The following is a 15,049-nucleotide window of genomic DNA, read 5'->3' on the forward strand; positions in this document are numbered from 1 at the left end:
TTTTGGCAATGGCTTTTTAGATACACCAGAAATCCATCAGCTGAGTGCTGTGATCGACACCTCAGCAGAGATGGAAGAGATGGAGGATGATTCCTCCCTGCATCGACTAGAAGGCAGTGACCCCAGTGTGCAGGTCGGGGGGCTGATAGTGAAGAAGAATATCGCTTCAACAGAACAACATGTGTTCAGAGCACCCGCTCCACGCACCTCGCTCCTGGGCCTGGATCTGCTGGCCGCCCAGAAACGCAAGGAACGTGAGGGGAAGGAAGGGCTGGATGATCAACCCAAGAAATCCAAGGTGTCGTCCTACAGGGACTGGGAGGAGGGAAAAAGTGATTCAGGGTCTGATGATGAAACTGAAGAGGATGGCGAGAGCAGGAATGGGAAAAAAGAAAGGTGGGTTGTTCTTCAAGAAAATTAGGTAACACTTTATTTTACAGTGTCCTTGTTACATCTGTACTTACTTACTATAGTAATAATAGTAAATTATGCATAAAATTCAACTAAACCAAACCCTAATGCTAACATTATAGTTCATGTTGTACCGAACTTCATGTAGTAATCAATGTAATACTTAACAAAGACACCTTAAAATAAAGTGTCACCAAAAATTATTTGTGCCACGTAAACAGAGTCTGTAATCACGAAACATCTAAAAGTAGCTCCTAACTTGCCGGTTTCGGAGAAACTCTTAGGGATGCACCGATATGAACATTTTTGCCAATACGGATAATTCTTTGAAAGCCGATAACCGATATATTGTAATTTTTATATATTTTTTGAGAGCCTTATTACAAAAAAAGTCTCACCATTAAAAGATATGTCCCAAGCACACAATTATAATGTTTTTATTATAATTGTATGAAGCCCATGTGACAGACTTGCGCTGCACATGTTGCACTTAACCGTATTTTCCTTTTTGAAGTGATTTCAATCATATTGAAAAGTGATTTAAAACCATCACGTTGAACAGTGCACATCTGAAGTGTCTCAGCCGAACGAAATAATCCATTATTTATCGGCTTTAATATACAGTGAGGAAAATAAGTATTTGAACACCTTGCTATTTTGCAAGTTCTCCCACTTGGAAATCATGGAGGGGTCTGAAATTGTCATCGTAGGTGCATTTCCACTGTGAGAGACATAATCAAAAAAAAAAAAATCCAGAAATCACAATATATGATTTTTTAACTATTTATTTGTATGATACAGCTGCAAATAAGTATTTGAACACCTGTCTATCAGCTAGAATTCTGACCCTCAAAGACCTGTTAGTCTGCCTTTAAAATGTCCTCCTCCACTCCATTTATTATCCTAAATTAGATCCACCTGTTTGAGGTCGTTAGCTGCACAAAGACACCTGTCCACCCCATACAATCAGTAAGAATCCAACTACTAACATGGCCAAGACCAAAGAGCTGTCCAAAGACACCAGAGACAAAATTGTACACCTCCACAAGGCTGGAAATGGCTACGGGGAAATTGCCAAGCAGCTTGGTGAAAAAGGGTCCACTGTTGGAGCAATCATTAGAAAATGGAAGAAGCTAAACATGACTGTCAATCTCCCTCGGACTGGGGCCCCATGCAAGATCTCACCTCGTGGGGTCTCAATGATCCTAAGAAAGGTGAGAAATCAGCCCAGAACTACACGGGAGGAGCTGGTCAATGACCTGAAAAGAGCTGGGACCACCGTTTCCAAGGTTACTGTTGGTAATACACTAAGACGTCATGGTTTGAAATCATGCATGGCACGGAAGGTTCCCCTGCTTAAACCAGCACATGTCAAGGCCCGTCTTAAGTGTGCCAATGACCATTTGGATGATCCAGAGGAGTCATGGGAGAAAGTCATGTGGTCAGATGAGACCAAAATAGAACCTTTTGGTCATAATTCCACTAAACGTGTTTGGAGGAAGAAGAATGATGAGTACCATCCCAAGAACACCATTCCTACTGTGAAGCATGGGGGTGGTAGCATCATGCTTTGGGGGTGTTTTTCTGCACATGGGACAGGGCGACTGCACTGTATTAAGGAGAGGATGACCGGGGCCATGTATTGCGAGATTTTGGGGAACAACCTCCTTCCCTCAGTTAGAGCATTGAAGATGGGTCGAGGCTGGGTCTTCCAACATGACAATGACCCGAAGCACACAGCCAGGATAACCAAGGAGTGGCTCTGTAAGAAGCATATCAAGGTTCTAGCGTGGCCTAGCCAGTCTCCAGACCTAAACCCAATAGAGAATCTTTGGAGGGAGCTCAAACTCCGTGTTTCTCAGCGACAGCCCAGAAACCTGACTGATCTAGAGAAGATCTGTGTGGAGGAGTGGGCCAAAATCCCTCCTGCAGTGTGTGCAAACCTGGTGAAAAACTACAGGAAACGTTTGACCTCTGTAATTGCAAACAAAGGCTACTGTACCAAATATTTACATTGATTTTCTCAGGTGTTCAAATACTTATTTGCAGCTGTATCATACAAATAAATAGTTAAAAAATCATACATTGTGATTTCTGGATTTTTTTTTTAGATTATGTCTCTCACAGTGGACATGCACCTACGATGACAATTTCAGACCCCTCCATGATAGCAGGGTGTTCAAATACTTATTTTCCTCACTGTATATCGGCCACATTTTCTTATCAGGCCGATAACAATGAACATTTATCGGCCGATACCGATATGGTAGCCGATATATCATGCATCCCTATTAAAAATAATGGGCGTGTCATTCCTAATTTTAGAACTCCTAAATTTTTGCTCTGAGAGTATTTCACAAAGCATTTTAGTGCTAAAACCAGCCCCTTACTATCCTTTTTTAATTTTTTTTTTTATTGAAATGCAGACACGCTTATGTAGCCTACAGCTGGCTGAGCTGTAGTCTGTAGTCTGGGTTTTTTATAAAAGGTGTTTATTGAGTTTGAACTGGTTTTGAGCAGGTTTTTATTTTTGTAACACAGACATAATTACACTGTGTGGGTGAAAAGACTTTGTGAAGCTGTTTTATAATCGTTGTCATTTAGGAATAAGATCACATGGGTGTTTGAATCGAGATTGTGATCTTTTAATGATTATTCGTGCAGCTCTACTTTTGGATATTATATTATTATTTCTATAATTTATTTTTTTTAAATCTAGAACATTCCTAATACCTTGCATCTTAAATATCAAGGACACAAGCAAATTAATAAATGCTATGCATCATGAGTTTACTGATTTTTTTTGTGCCTCTACAGGAAGTACCGTGTCACTGGCTCAGAAACTCCGTCAAACCCAGGAGGGGTTAGTGAGGAGTTTAAGCTGAAAAATCAACAGAGGGAAAAAGACAGACGTGAACATGGGGTTTATGCATCCTCCAAAGAAGACAAGAGCAGAGACAAAGACAGATCCAGAGACAAGGACAGAGACAACGAACGCTACCGTGACAGAGACAGAAGAAAAGACAGAGGTAAGTCAGGTGGTCTCTCTCCGCCTGTGAGATCTTAGCACAGAACTTCAGGCTCTGATCATGGTTTTATGGGCTGTGTGCAGAAGAGCGGGACGGCTGCCGCAACCGTGGATCCAGCAGCAGTCGCACTGAGCGCGGTGAAGGCAGCGTGAGGAGTGAACGCTCTCAGAGGGACGGATCGTCCGAACGAATGAGTCGTGGTACTCGACGTGATGAGCCAGATTCACCCCGCAACAGAACCAAAGGTCAGTCACACTCCCAGATTTGCTCAGAACGCTCTAGCCTGATCAGTTTTAACAATACTGAATATCAGTTGTCATTACATTTCCTGTGTTATTTTTTCCGGAGATTGACACAAGTAGAACCTTTCTTTCTATGTATTATTAGGGCTGGGTAAAAAAATATCGATTTCTCGATTTTAATCGATGCTCATTTTTACGAACCGATATCGATTCTTAAATCCCAAGAATCGATTAGTCATCCTGTTTTCAGTTGATGAATGAATGGAACATTGTTGCGCGCATCCCATCCAATAAATCGCAATAATCTTTGTGCTTTGTTATTATTGATATGAATCAAAGTCTCAGATTTCAAATTACGTCCATTTTCTTACGAAATTCAAAAACATAAATACCGTTTTGGCGCTGTGGAGTGAGATCGCTCTGGCTCAGCTCAAGAGAAGCAGCAGCGCGGAGCGCACATGACCTTCTCCTCCGCCTTAATAATACCAGTTACAGCGTGAAATAAACATGAATGAGCATCTGAAAGTGTGTTAAAAGGTAGAGTACAACTTATCGAAGTCCGTATCATGTCTTATGGAATCGCTCAGTGTTTCAACCGTGGAAAGACGTTAGTAAACAATGTCATATAACGTCACATTTACCTCAGAAAAAAAACATATCCAGTGACCATAAACTCGTTAGTCAGCTAGGAAAATTAACTCTAGAGAGAAGCATTTTGTTAAATATATGCACCATATTACATATTCATTATAATTTTTAATATTCTTCAATATTTAATGCATGTTTGAATTAATGTGGAAAGTTTTTATGACAGCCACCATTTAAATTTTTATATAATTTCATATAACTTTATTATTATAAAAATAAATAAAAGTGTATTTTAAGTGTTTGTATACAAATCAGTTTTTACCTTCAATATTATAGTAGGCTAATGAAGCCAATAGGCTACAACGGACTCCCATAGTTTACAATAATAGTTAAGAGATTTGTTTTCCTTGAGAAAATTTGCAATGTATTGTACCTGATATCCAAAATAATCAATATTGAATCGAATCGAATTGCAAGCTTGTGAATCGAAATCGAATCGAATTGTGAAATTTGTGTTAATACCCAGCCCTATGTATTATGTATGCATTCCTAACCTTAAAGGGATAGTTCACGCAAAAATGAAAATTCTGTCATTAATTACTCACCCTCATGTTGTTCCAAACATGTAAGACACACAAATGAAGATCTTTTTGATGAAATCTGAGAGTTTTCAGTCCCTCCAATTGACAGCTTCTCAACTACCACTTTGACGCTTCAAAAAGTTCATAAAGAGGAAGTTCAGTTGTGTTAAATGGAAGCCCAAGCATGTTCACTTGACGTGCGAGAACCAATGAGGTTCATTCTCGTGTTACGCATCACGTTTGAGCTTCTGCAAGAACCAGTGAGGTTTGTTCTTGTGCGTCAAGCAGGTTCAATTGAGCTTCTGTTTATTTCTGCAGATCAATGGTTAAATGTAAATAAAAGCCTAAATTCAATCTGTTCATCATATTAAGGGATAGATTCTCTTCAGAAAATTTGGACTAAACTCTCAATTCATATGGATTAGTTTTACCATCTCTTAATGAACTTTTTGAAGTGTCAAAGTATCAGTGGAGGGACAGAAAACTCTCAGATTTCATCAAAAAGATCTTCATTTGTGTTCCGAAGATGAACGAAAGTCTTACGGGTTTTGAATGACATGAGGGTGAGTAATTAATGACACTCACCCTTGAACTATAACCTACTATTGGAACCAGAAGGAAATGATAGGTTGAGAAGAATGTTTTTGCATGTTGCAAAATCTGATAGCAATGCTGTTTCAGGTCCAACAAGTGTTAAGTGTGTTTCATATGTCCACACAGGCTTGGTCACTCCGTCACGCTCCAGCTGGGATGAAGATGACAGTGGATATTCCAGCTCACGTCACTCACACTGGGAGAGCCCGTCTCCTGCCCCCTCGCACCGGGAGACTGACCGCTCCGAGCGCAGCCATCGCTCAGTCCGGGACAGTGAGAGGAGAGACAGGTGTGACTCACTTCCTCAAAGCCTCAGTGATCAATGTGTGGTTGAAGGTTATTTGTGGTGACATGGTGGTTTGTGTTGATCAGAAGGAATATTAATAGATGTTTCCTTGTCACTTTTGTTGTTCAGGTCAAGTAAACCTCAATATCCGGCGGATACTCCTCTACCAACCCCATCATATAAGTACAACGAGTGGGCCAATGACAGGAAGCATCTTGGCTCCACTCCGCGCCTGTCCAGAGGAAAAGGTAAAGACACCCCTTACAAGTTCTTTATGTGGAGAATGTGGTAAAATGTTGACCTTTTAACTCAAATTTGAACATTTTAAACTTTGTTTAATGTATTTTATATCAGATTTATTCTCTCTCTTTATATATATTTATTTATGTGTTTGTTTGTTTTGCTGTTTATTACCATTTGTTATTAATATTTTTCCTATTTTATATTATTATATATTTTATAATCTTTTTTTTCCTTTATTATTACCCAGAGTATTTCTAATATCTCCCATCTTAATATCAAGAACACATATTAAGCAAACTTTTGTGGACAGTAGGATTATTATTATTTTATATATATATATTAGGGCTGTCAAACGATTAATCGCGATTAATCGCATCCAAAATAAAAGTTTGTTTTTACATAATATATGTGTGTGTACGGTGTATAATTATTTTCTATATATAAATACACACACACGCATGTATATTTATTTTCTCTTTTTGCAAGAAATTGATACATTTATTCCACATGTATGCATTCAATTGATCAAAATTATAATAATTTAGACATTTACATTCCAAGTTACAAAATATTTGCATTTTAAATAAATGCTGTTCTTTTGAACTTTTTCATCAAAGAAAAAACACTTTTCACATACATGGCACATTTTCAACTAATATTGATGATAATAAATGTTTATTGTGCATCAAATCAGCATATCAGAATGATTTCTGAAGGATCATGTGACACTGAAGACTGGAGTAATGAGGCTGAAAATTCAGCTTTGATCACAGGATTAAGTTACTTTTTAAAATATATTAAAACTGGAAACAGTTCATTTAATTGTAATAATTTATCACAATATTTACAATACTGTTTCACGATTTTCACAATACTGTGTTTACTATATTTTGATTAAATAAATGCAGCCTTGGTGAACAGACTCTTCTTTTTAAAAAACAAAAAAATCATTCCGACCCCAAACCTTTGAACAGTAGTGTATGTACAGCGTCTATAGTGCTGTATTTAAAATGGCTTCTTGTTTTGTAGGAGATAAAAGGGAGGAAAGAGAGGACGGCATCCTGTTTAATGATGAAGATGAGAAGGAACAGTGGGAGGAAGATCAGAGGGTGAGTGCTCTTAAAAGTCAGCAGGAAATCAGAATTTCCCCCTTTTACATCCTTCAGATTCTTAATATATGTTCCTGGTCTTAATGTGCGTCACTTATTGACGCATGTTATTTCAGTGTTATCAAAGTGTAATACCTAGATCCATCTTTGAATTGATTTTCCATTTCCACTGAAATGAAATGTGATGTGATGTCACTGATGTGTAGGCCAAATGGCTTATTGGAAAATAATAAGCAATAGCCAAATATCTATCAAGTCATTGTTTTAGCAAAGTCACATTCAAAACTCTGGCTCCATTCTGGTTTATAATGCCCACTATTCATAATTCAAACAACTTCTTATTAAATATTCGGTTACATTTCATATTAAGGTACTGAATAATATTAATTAACATGCATTTACTATATGGTTAGATGCTTTTAATTATACATAATTTACTGTTATTACTGTATAGAAGGTACATGTAACTTTTATAATAAGGCCTCTTTAAAATATATAGTGCTATATATTTTAATTACACTATACAGCAAATATCTTAATTGTTATATCATCAAAATGTAAAATATATTATTGCCCAGTGATATATTAAAATGTATTAAATATAAAAGTATATAGTAAATATTAAATATTTAGTAAATGTAGTATAGTATGTCCTACTTTATCTGTAACCATACAGTATACTAACAGAAAGTAATATATGCTAAATAAGGCTTGCTTATGCTATCACAATGTGCAAACTATCGCACAGCTTTATATATTTATATATATATAAATATATAAAGCTGTGCGATAGTTTGCACATTGTGATGACATAAGCAAGACTTTATTTAGCATCTATTACTTTCTCATATATTACATACTCACGCAGGGTTAAATATACAATATAGCATATCTCAACTGCTTGATTACTTGATAAATGTAACTATAAGGCATGAAAATATTAAGATATTCTAAACATTAACCTGGATATTTTCTGTAAAGCTGCTTTGAAGCATAAATTTGACTTGACTTGACCTAAAACAAAGTGTTATCAATATCATGTTTCCTTTAGTAATCCATCATAATATAGAAAGTAAAATGGGCTTCGGGTTTTATTTCATGTTCAAGTTGGTATTTTGTCAAGTACTAACTAACTGTCATGTCCAAACAGCAAGCTGATCGAGACTGGTACATGATGGATGAAGGTTATGATGAGTTTCACAACCCACTGACGTCCACTTCAGAAGAATATGTGAAGAAGAGGGAGCAGATCCTACAGAAGCAGACCCAGAAACGCATCTCAGCGCAGAAGCGGCAAATCAATGAGGTACCGCAACACATCCTCACCCGTCTGCACTGTTCAGGGTCAAACGTTTGGAAGAATTAAGATGTCTTTGAAAGAAGTCTCTCATGCTCACCAAGATTGCATTCATTTGATGAAAAAAAACAACAACAGTAAAAACAGCAATTCTGTGAAATATTTTTACAATTTGAAATAATTTAATAAATACATTTTATAAAAAAACTATTTTTCATCAAGGATGCATTAAATTGATTCAAGGGACAGTTAAAGGTATAGCGGAGGATCTTTCCGAATTTTAGATAAGAACCGCCCTCTCCACTTTTTGAAAAAATGCACATGCGCAACACTCTACTTGCTCCCGAGAGGGAACGCCTATTAAACGTGTGCGAGGTTCTCCTCGTGCACGCTCTGTTTACAAGTTGCTGTCGGCATCGCTCATACAAGATTACTTTCCAAAAGAAGATTTGCACTTTTTCTCCAAATAGCATGCCAAACTTTACCTGTCAAGTAGAAACTTCGCGACTGAGGCATCAGTGGGAAGCCCAACCTGTGTTTTCAGCGCACGCCATCGTGTGAAACAATCTCCCAAAAACACTCTGATCTTGTTTCTCTCTTCTGAGGCCTTTCTCTTCTTATACAGTTCGTACAAACTTTTTCTCTTGCGACCCTCAGACATTTTCAAAGGACCCGGTGAAACGGCGAGCTTCAATGAATGGCTGAGCTCTAGCTCACCACACATAAACACCTGAAAGTGCGCATGCGCAGAAAGCGAAAACTAAGGGACGAGCACGTACGACGGCCTTACGTAAACATATCACCAGAATGATTGACACTTAGGTGGACCAATAGTTTACACTACCCACCCGGAAAAAGAAAATCCTCCGCTATACCTTTAAGACATTTATAATGTTACAATTTTGAACTTTATATTCAACAAAGAATCCTGAAAAAACATGTATCACGGTTTCCGCAAAAATATTAAGCAGCAAAAACTGTTTTCAACATTGATAAAATTTAGAACCATTATTAATAATTGAGCACCAAAAATAATTAATAACTGAGCGGCAAATCCTCATATTAGAATGATTCCTGAAGGATCATGTGACACTGAAGACTGGAGTTTGCTTGACAGTAATAAATTAAAATATATTAAAATAGAAAACAATTACTTTAAAATGCAATAATATTTCACAATATTGCTGATTTTACTGTATTTTTGATAGTCAGTGCATGAGAATAAAAGCGAAAGTGATTAAAAGCAAGCAAAGAAGTCAAGACGGCACAGACAGAAGGCTGTTATAATTTTACGTCATCTTGCATGAGAATTTGAATGCACAAATATTTTCATGATAACATGAGCAGCCTGGAATGAAGAAAGGGATCAGCATGATTGATATTCAAATTGGTAAGCAAGCGCTGCTTTGTTTACCGTCTGTATATCTGCAGTTCTAGTTTGCTTTTTTGCTTTTTGAATGACGAATATAGACTATAGAAACTCTAATAATATACCTGCTGATAAAGACAGTTATTTCCTCACACACAGGTGCAGAACACACTTGCTAGTTGGCAGTCAGCTGTAGTCTTTGTGATGTGTTTAAGAGCAGCTTTTTGGCCGAGATGCAGCCGTCGTGAGGCATCAGTAGAGTCAGCTTTCAGCGCATCTAGTTCTGTGACATCAGCTTGGTGTGTCAGCCTTAAGACCGAATGCACAGATCTAATATCCTGATACACATCTGCTGTTCATCCCACTGTTTGCTCACATGTGTGTTTCACTCCAGGATAACGAACGCTGGGAAACCAACCGCATGCTCACCAGTGGAGTGGTTCAGCGCTTGGAGGTGGACGAGGACTTTGAGGAAGACAATGCGACCAGAGTCCACCTACTTGTCCATAACCTTGTGCCACCCTTCCTGGATGGGCGGATTGTCTTCACTAAGCAGGTAAAGACGTCTCTATGCATGGATGTGCTTATTGGTGAGTCGCCAAACTTGTGAGTCTTTAATTGATGATTGAACGTTTGTCGATTCCAGCCAGAGCCGGTCATTCCAGTGAAAGACGCAACCTCAGACATGGCCATCATCTCCCGCAAGGGGAGTCAGCTGGTCAGACGACACCGAGAGCAGAAAGAGAGGAAGAAGGTGCATATCTGTTTTTTATTGTTTCATTTGGACTCCACTCTCACTCCAGGACAGTAGTGTAGATGTAATTGTTGTTGCGTTTGGTTCTTCCACTTGACAGGCACAACACAAACACTGGGAGCTCGCTGGCACCAAACTGGGTGACATCATGGGCATCAAGAAATCAGAGGATGAGGGAAAAGATGGAAAAGCTGTTGGAGAAGATGGAAATGTGGATTACAGGTAGATTTTGTGTCTCACAATGCGTGTGTGTGTATATATATATATATATATATATATATATATATATATACAGTATATATATATATGTTATATACAGTATATATGTGTGTGTGTATATATATATATATTAGTGATTCTTTTTCTCACTATATTGCTTTGATATATCCGTGCTCTTGTCATTTTCTGTTTAAAATAAAAAATAAAACAGAATTTAATATTTCACAGTATATCTGTCAGGGGACAAATCTCTAGATTCATTCACTTTTGTTGACAATTGGTTGTGATCCAATTATGATAAGTATTAAAAGTATGACATATTCAAAGTATGACTTGTGTTGTATAAACGACCGTTCAAATGTTTGGGGTCAATAATATGTTTTGGAAATAAATTAATACTTATATTCAGCGAGGATGCATTAAATTGATCTAAAATGACAATGAAGACATTTAGAATACATATAATACATTTACAAAAGATTTGTTTCAATAAATCCTTTTCTATTAAACTTTATATTCATCAAAGAATCCTGAAAAAAATCTGGCATGGTTTCCATAAAAGTATTAAGCAGCACAATTGTTTACAACATTGATAATAATAATGTATGTTTCTTGAGCAGCAAAACATCATATTAAAATGATTTCTGAAGAATTATGTGAAACTGAAGACTGGAGTAGTGATGCTGAAAATTCAACTTTGCATCACAGGAATATATTACATTTTAAAATATATTCAGATAGAAAAGTTATCCTAAATTGGAATAATATTTCACAATATTACTGTTTTTACTGTATTTTTGATCAAATAAATGTATTTTTGGTGAGCACAAGAGACTTCTTTCAAAAACAAAATCTTTTAAAAAGTATTGTAGATATTTTTTCTTTATATGTGTGTGTGTATACATACATACATACACACACACTCACGTTTCAGCATGTTTAAATTCTTTCCACAGAATTTTGCAGTCTGTAGATTCTTTCTGGGCCTCTTCATCTTTCTTATCTTCCATCTTTTCAGAACGGAGCAGAAGTTTGCTGATCACATGAAGGAGAAGAATGAAGCGAGCAGTGAGTTTTCTAAGAAGAAGACTCTATTAGAGCAGAGACAGTATCTGCCCATCTTTGCTGTTCGCCAGCAGCTTCTCAACATCATCAGGTCCGATCAATTCACTTACATCAGCTTCCTTACACGATCTAACACTAAATGTGTCTGCCCACCCGGCATGCTGATGTTTTCTTTGTGTTGTGTATCTTCTCTGGCAGGGATAACAATATTGTGATTGTGGTGGGGGAAACGGGCAGTGGTAAGACGACCCAGCTGACGCAGTATCTTCATGAGGACGGTTACACCGGCTATGGCATGGTGGGCTGCACACAGCCTCGCAGAGTGGCAGCCATGAGCGTGGCCAAGAGAGTCAGCGAAGAAATGGCCAGTAACCTTGGAGAAGAGGTTGGTGCCCAACATCTTGTGTGCTTGGAGCAATTTTCTGTCCATGTACTTGACAAAAGATGTGGATTTTAAGGGACATACTGCCACCTGGTGGATTTGAGATGACTTGTATGTTATTTATTTTGCCCTAAAGAGATTATCAGGGTTATTATCGTTAACAAAAACTAAACTAAAACCATAAAAAAAAGTGTTACTTGAAATTAAAATTAAAAATGCCAAAAAGGTCTGCACTCTAAGAATACTTTATTTGTTACAAATAGGAGATAAAGAATTATACAAACATTTCGGCTCTTTGTCCTCGTCAGTAGTTACTTGAAATAAAATAAAAAAGTTAACTGAAATAAAATATGAAAAACCTTTAAATAAGGTAACATTAATTTAAGTTTAATTACTAAAATAACTGACATTAAAATTAAAAAATATATTTGTAATGTATCTATGTATGTGTGTGTGTGTGTATATACGATATATATATATATATATATATATATATTATCTATGTATTCTATACAATTATATAATTGTATTTTTACCATGGCTTTATTTATGGTATTATTATTTATTTATTTATTTATGGCTTTATGGTATTATTTAGTGCTTTAATGTGTATACCAGGTTGGTTATGCCATCCGTTTTGAAGACTGCACATCAGAGAAGACCGTAATAAAATACATGACGGACGGGATTCTTCTGAGGGAATCTCTGCGGGAGTCAGACTTGGACCACTATAGCGCTGTCATCATGGACGAGGCCCATGAGCGCTCCCTCAACACTGACGTGCTCTTCGGGCTGCTCCGAGAGGTGAGCCACGTCTCCAGCTGTCTGTCCTCCTTACACATACTTACACATGAACCCAGGAGGATTGTATTGCATACTATTGATTGCACCCTAGTGAATATAATTGGTTTTCGTACACAAATTTGATGTACATGTACATTTAAAGAGTGCTGTAAATCAACATGCACCAATGCTACATTTTTCTAAATGTCATAATCATTTGTTAACAAACAAGTACTTGTTACTTCAATGAGCTCATTGTTTCTGCCTTAAATTATCACATTGCTTAAATTAATACATTTTTAGTTAACTGTGATTTTTGTATTCTGAAATGTATATCTTGAACAGTCATTTCTGATAACATTTCCCTCTAAATTGTAATGTGGACTCATGCATTTTCTGTAAAGCTGCTTTGAAATGATATTTATTGTGAAAAGTGCTATACAAATATATGTGAATTGAATACTGTTGAGTTTAGATGTTGATACTGATGAGTCACTCTCTCCCGTCTTCCTTTATTTTGGATTATTTAGGTGGTGTCTAGACGCTCAGACTTGAAGCTCATTGTCACATCTGCCACCATGGACTCGGACAAATTTGCGGCATTCTTCGGCAATGTTCCTATTTTCCACATTCCCGGCAGAACGTTCCCTGTGGATATCTTGTTCAGCAAGGTGAGGTGTTAATAGCATCTTTAGTGAAAGTTAGTTGGTGTGCTATAGACTGACGCTGAGTGCTGGTGTGATTCAGACTCCTCAGGAGGACTATGTGGAGGCGTCTGTGAAACAGGCCTTACAGATTCATCTCAGCGGGATGGGAGGTGACATCCTCATCTTCATGCCTGGTCAGGAGGACATTGAGGTGAGGAGATTCTAGTTGTGCAGAAGATGTTATGAATGGAATCACAATTTATACACTGTTGATATTATATACACGCTGCCATTCAAAAATTCGCTTTTATTGGATATATTATTAACATTTCAAAATAACTGTTTTCTATTTGAATATATTTTAAAATGCAACTTATTCATGTGATGGCAAAGCAAAATTGTATCACCTGATCCTTCAGAAATTCGAATATGCTGAGTTGCCGCTCAAGAAACATTTCTTATTATCAATGTTGAAAACATCCCATCAGTAAAGCCAATGGTTTTCCATTGCCAGGAATAAGCAAGAAACATACAGATTCCTTGGAATATAAGAAGTTTGAGGTTAGTTCGAAATATAGTGTTTGGAAAACTAGCGGCTGGCAGAGCAGAGAATAGGCCCAGGACAGTGTGACAGGTTTAATGCATCCTTAATAAATAAAACTATTAATTTATTTTAATATATTGCTTGCCCTGAACTTTTGACTGGTAGTGTTTCACGGTTTCCACAAAAATATGACGCAAAACAACTATTTTCAACACTGATAATATTATTTCTTGAGCATCAAATTAGCATATCATAATCATTTCTGAAGGATCATATGACACTGAAGACTGGAGTAATGATGCTGAAAATTCAGCTTTGTCATCATAGGAATAAATTAAGTTTTAAAATATATTCAAAAAGAAAAGTTATTTTATAATATTTCACAATATTACTGCAGCCTTAAGGCCCGTTCACACCAAGGACGATAACTATAAAGATAACGATAAAGATAACTATATATGTGTCCACACCAGCGACCGATAACGGTCTTTTTATTCTAAGCATGCGCGCGCCCGGATGATCCAGATCCATTTTAAATGCGCGAGACCTTTAAATTAGAATGGATTCTGATTGGCTGTCAGTGTTTTATCGTTCGACAGCTGGAAAAAAATCGTTCTGAAAGTGATCCCAACGATATCGTTCCTCATATCTTTATCGTTATAGTTGTGGTGTGAACTCTGTTATTCTTTAATATGGAGAACGATTTTTAGAATTATATCTTTATCGTTATCTTTATAGTTATCGTCCTTGGTGTGAACGGGCCTTTAGTGAGCATTATAGATTTGAAAGTTAAAAAGACAAAAAAAATGAAGAAATCTTATTCACACACGCACGCACACGCACACGCACACGCACACACACACACACACACACACACACACACACACACACACACACACACAAAGC

At 37.1% G+C, this 15,049-nt stretch overlaps 1 protein-coding gene across 1 annotated transcript in view; it reads left to right on the top strand.

Annotated features, from left to right (window-relative positions):
- Window positions 1–15,049, top strand: part of dhx38 (DEAH (Asp-Glu-Ala-His) box polypeptide 38) — a 30,719-nt gene that overhangs the window by 901 nt on the left and 14,769 nt on the right. Inside the window, exons 2-16 of the mRNA XM_081393971.1 lie at window positions 21–396; window positions 3,229–3,440; window positions 3,524–3,685; window positions 5,572–5,734; window positions 5,861–5,979; window positions 7,004–7,083; window positions 8,234–8,389; window positions 10,144–10,305; window positions 10,396–10,503; window positions 10,604–10,725; window positions 11,741–11,878; window positions 11,986–12,172; window positions 12,788–12,973; window positions 13,483–13,623; window positions 13,700–13,810. Of these exons, the coding sequence (XP_081250097.1) occupies window positions 71–396; window positions 3,229–3,440; window positions 3,524–3,685; window positions 5,572–5,734; window positions 5,861–5,979; window positions 7,004–7,083; window positions 8,234–8,389; window positions 10,144–10,305; window positions 10,396–10,503; window positions 10,604–10,725; window positions 11,741–11,878; window positions 11,986–12,172; window positions 12,788–12,973; window positions 13,483–13,623; window positions 13,700–13,810 (2,373 nt within the window). The 5' untranslated portion in view covers window positions 21–70. The remainder of the gene's footprint in view (window positions 1–20; window positions 397–3,228; window positions 3,441–3,523; window positions 3,686–5,571; window positions 5,735–5,860; window positions 5,980–7,003; window positions 7,084–8,233; window positions 8,390–10,143; window positions 10,306–10,395; window positions 10,504–10,603; window positions 10,726–11,740; window positions 11,879–11,985; window positions 12,173–12,787; window positions 12,974–13,482; window positions 13,624–13,699; window positions 13,811–15,049) is intronic.

The sequence above is a fragment of the Scardinius erythrophthalmus genome (assembly GCF_964197995.2).
Source record: "Scardinius erythrophthalmus genome assembly, chromosome: 2".
In the NCBI taxonomy this organism is placed as follows: Eukaryota; Metazoa; Chordata; class Actinopteri; order Cypriniformes; family Leuciscidae; genus Scardinius; species Scardinius erythrophthalmus.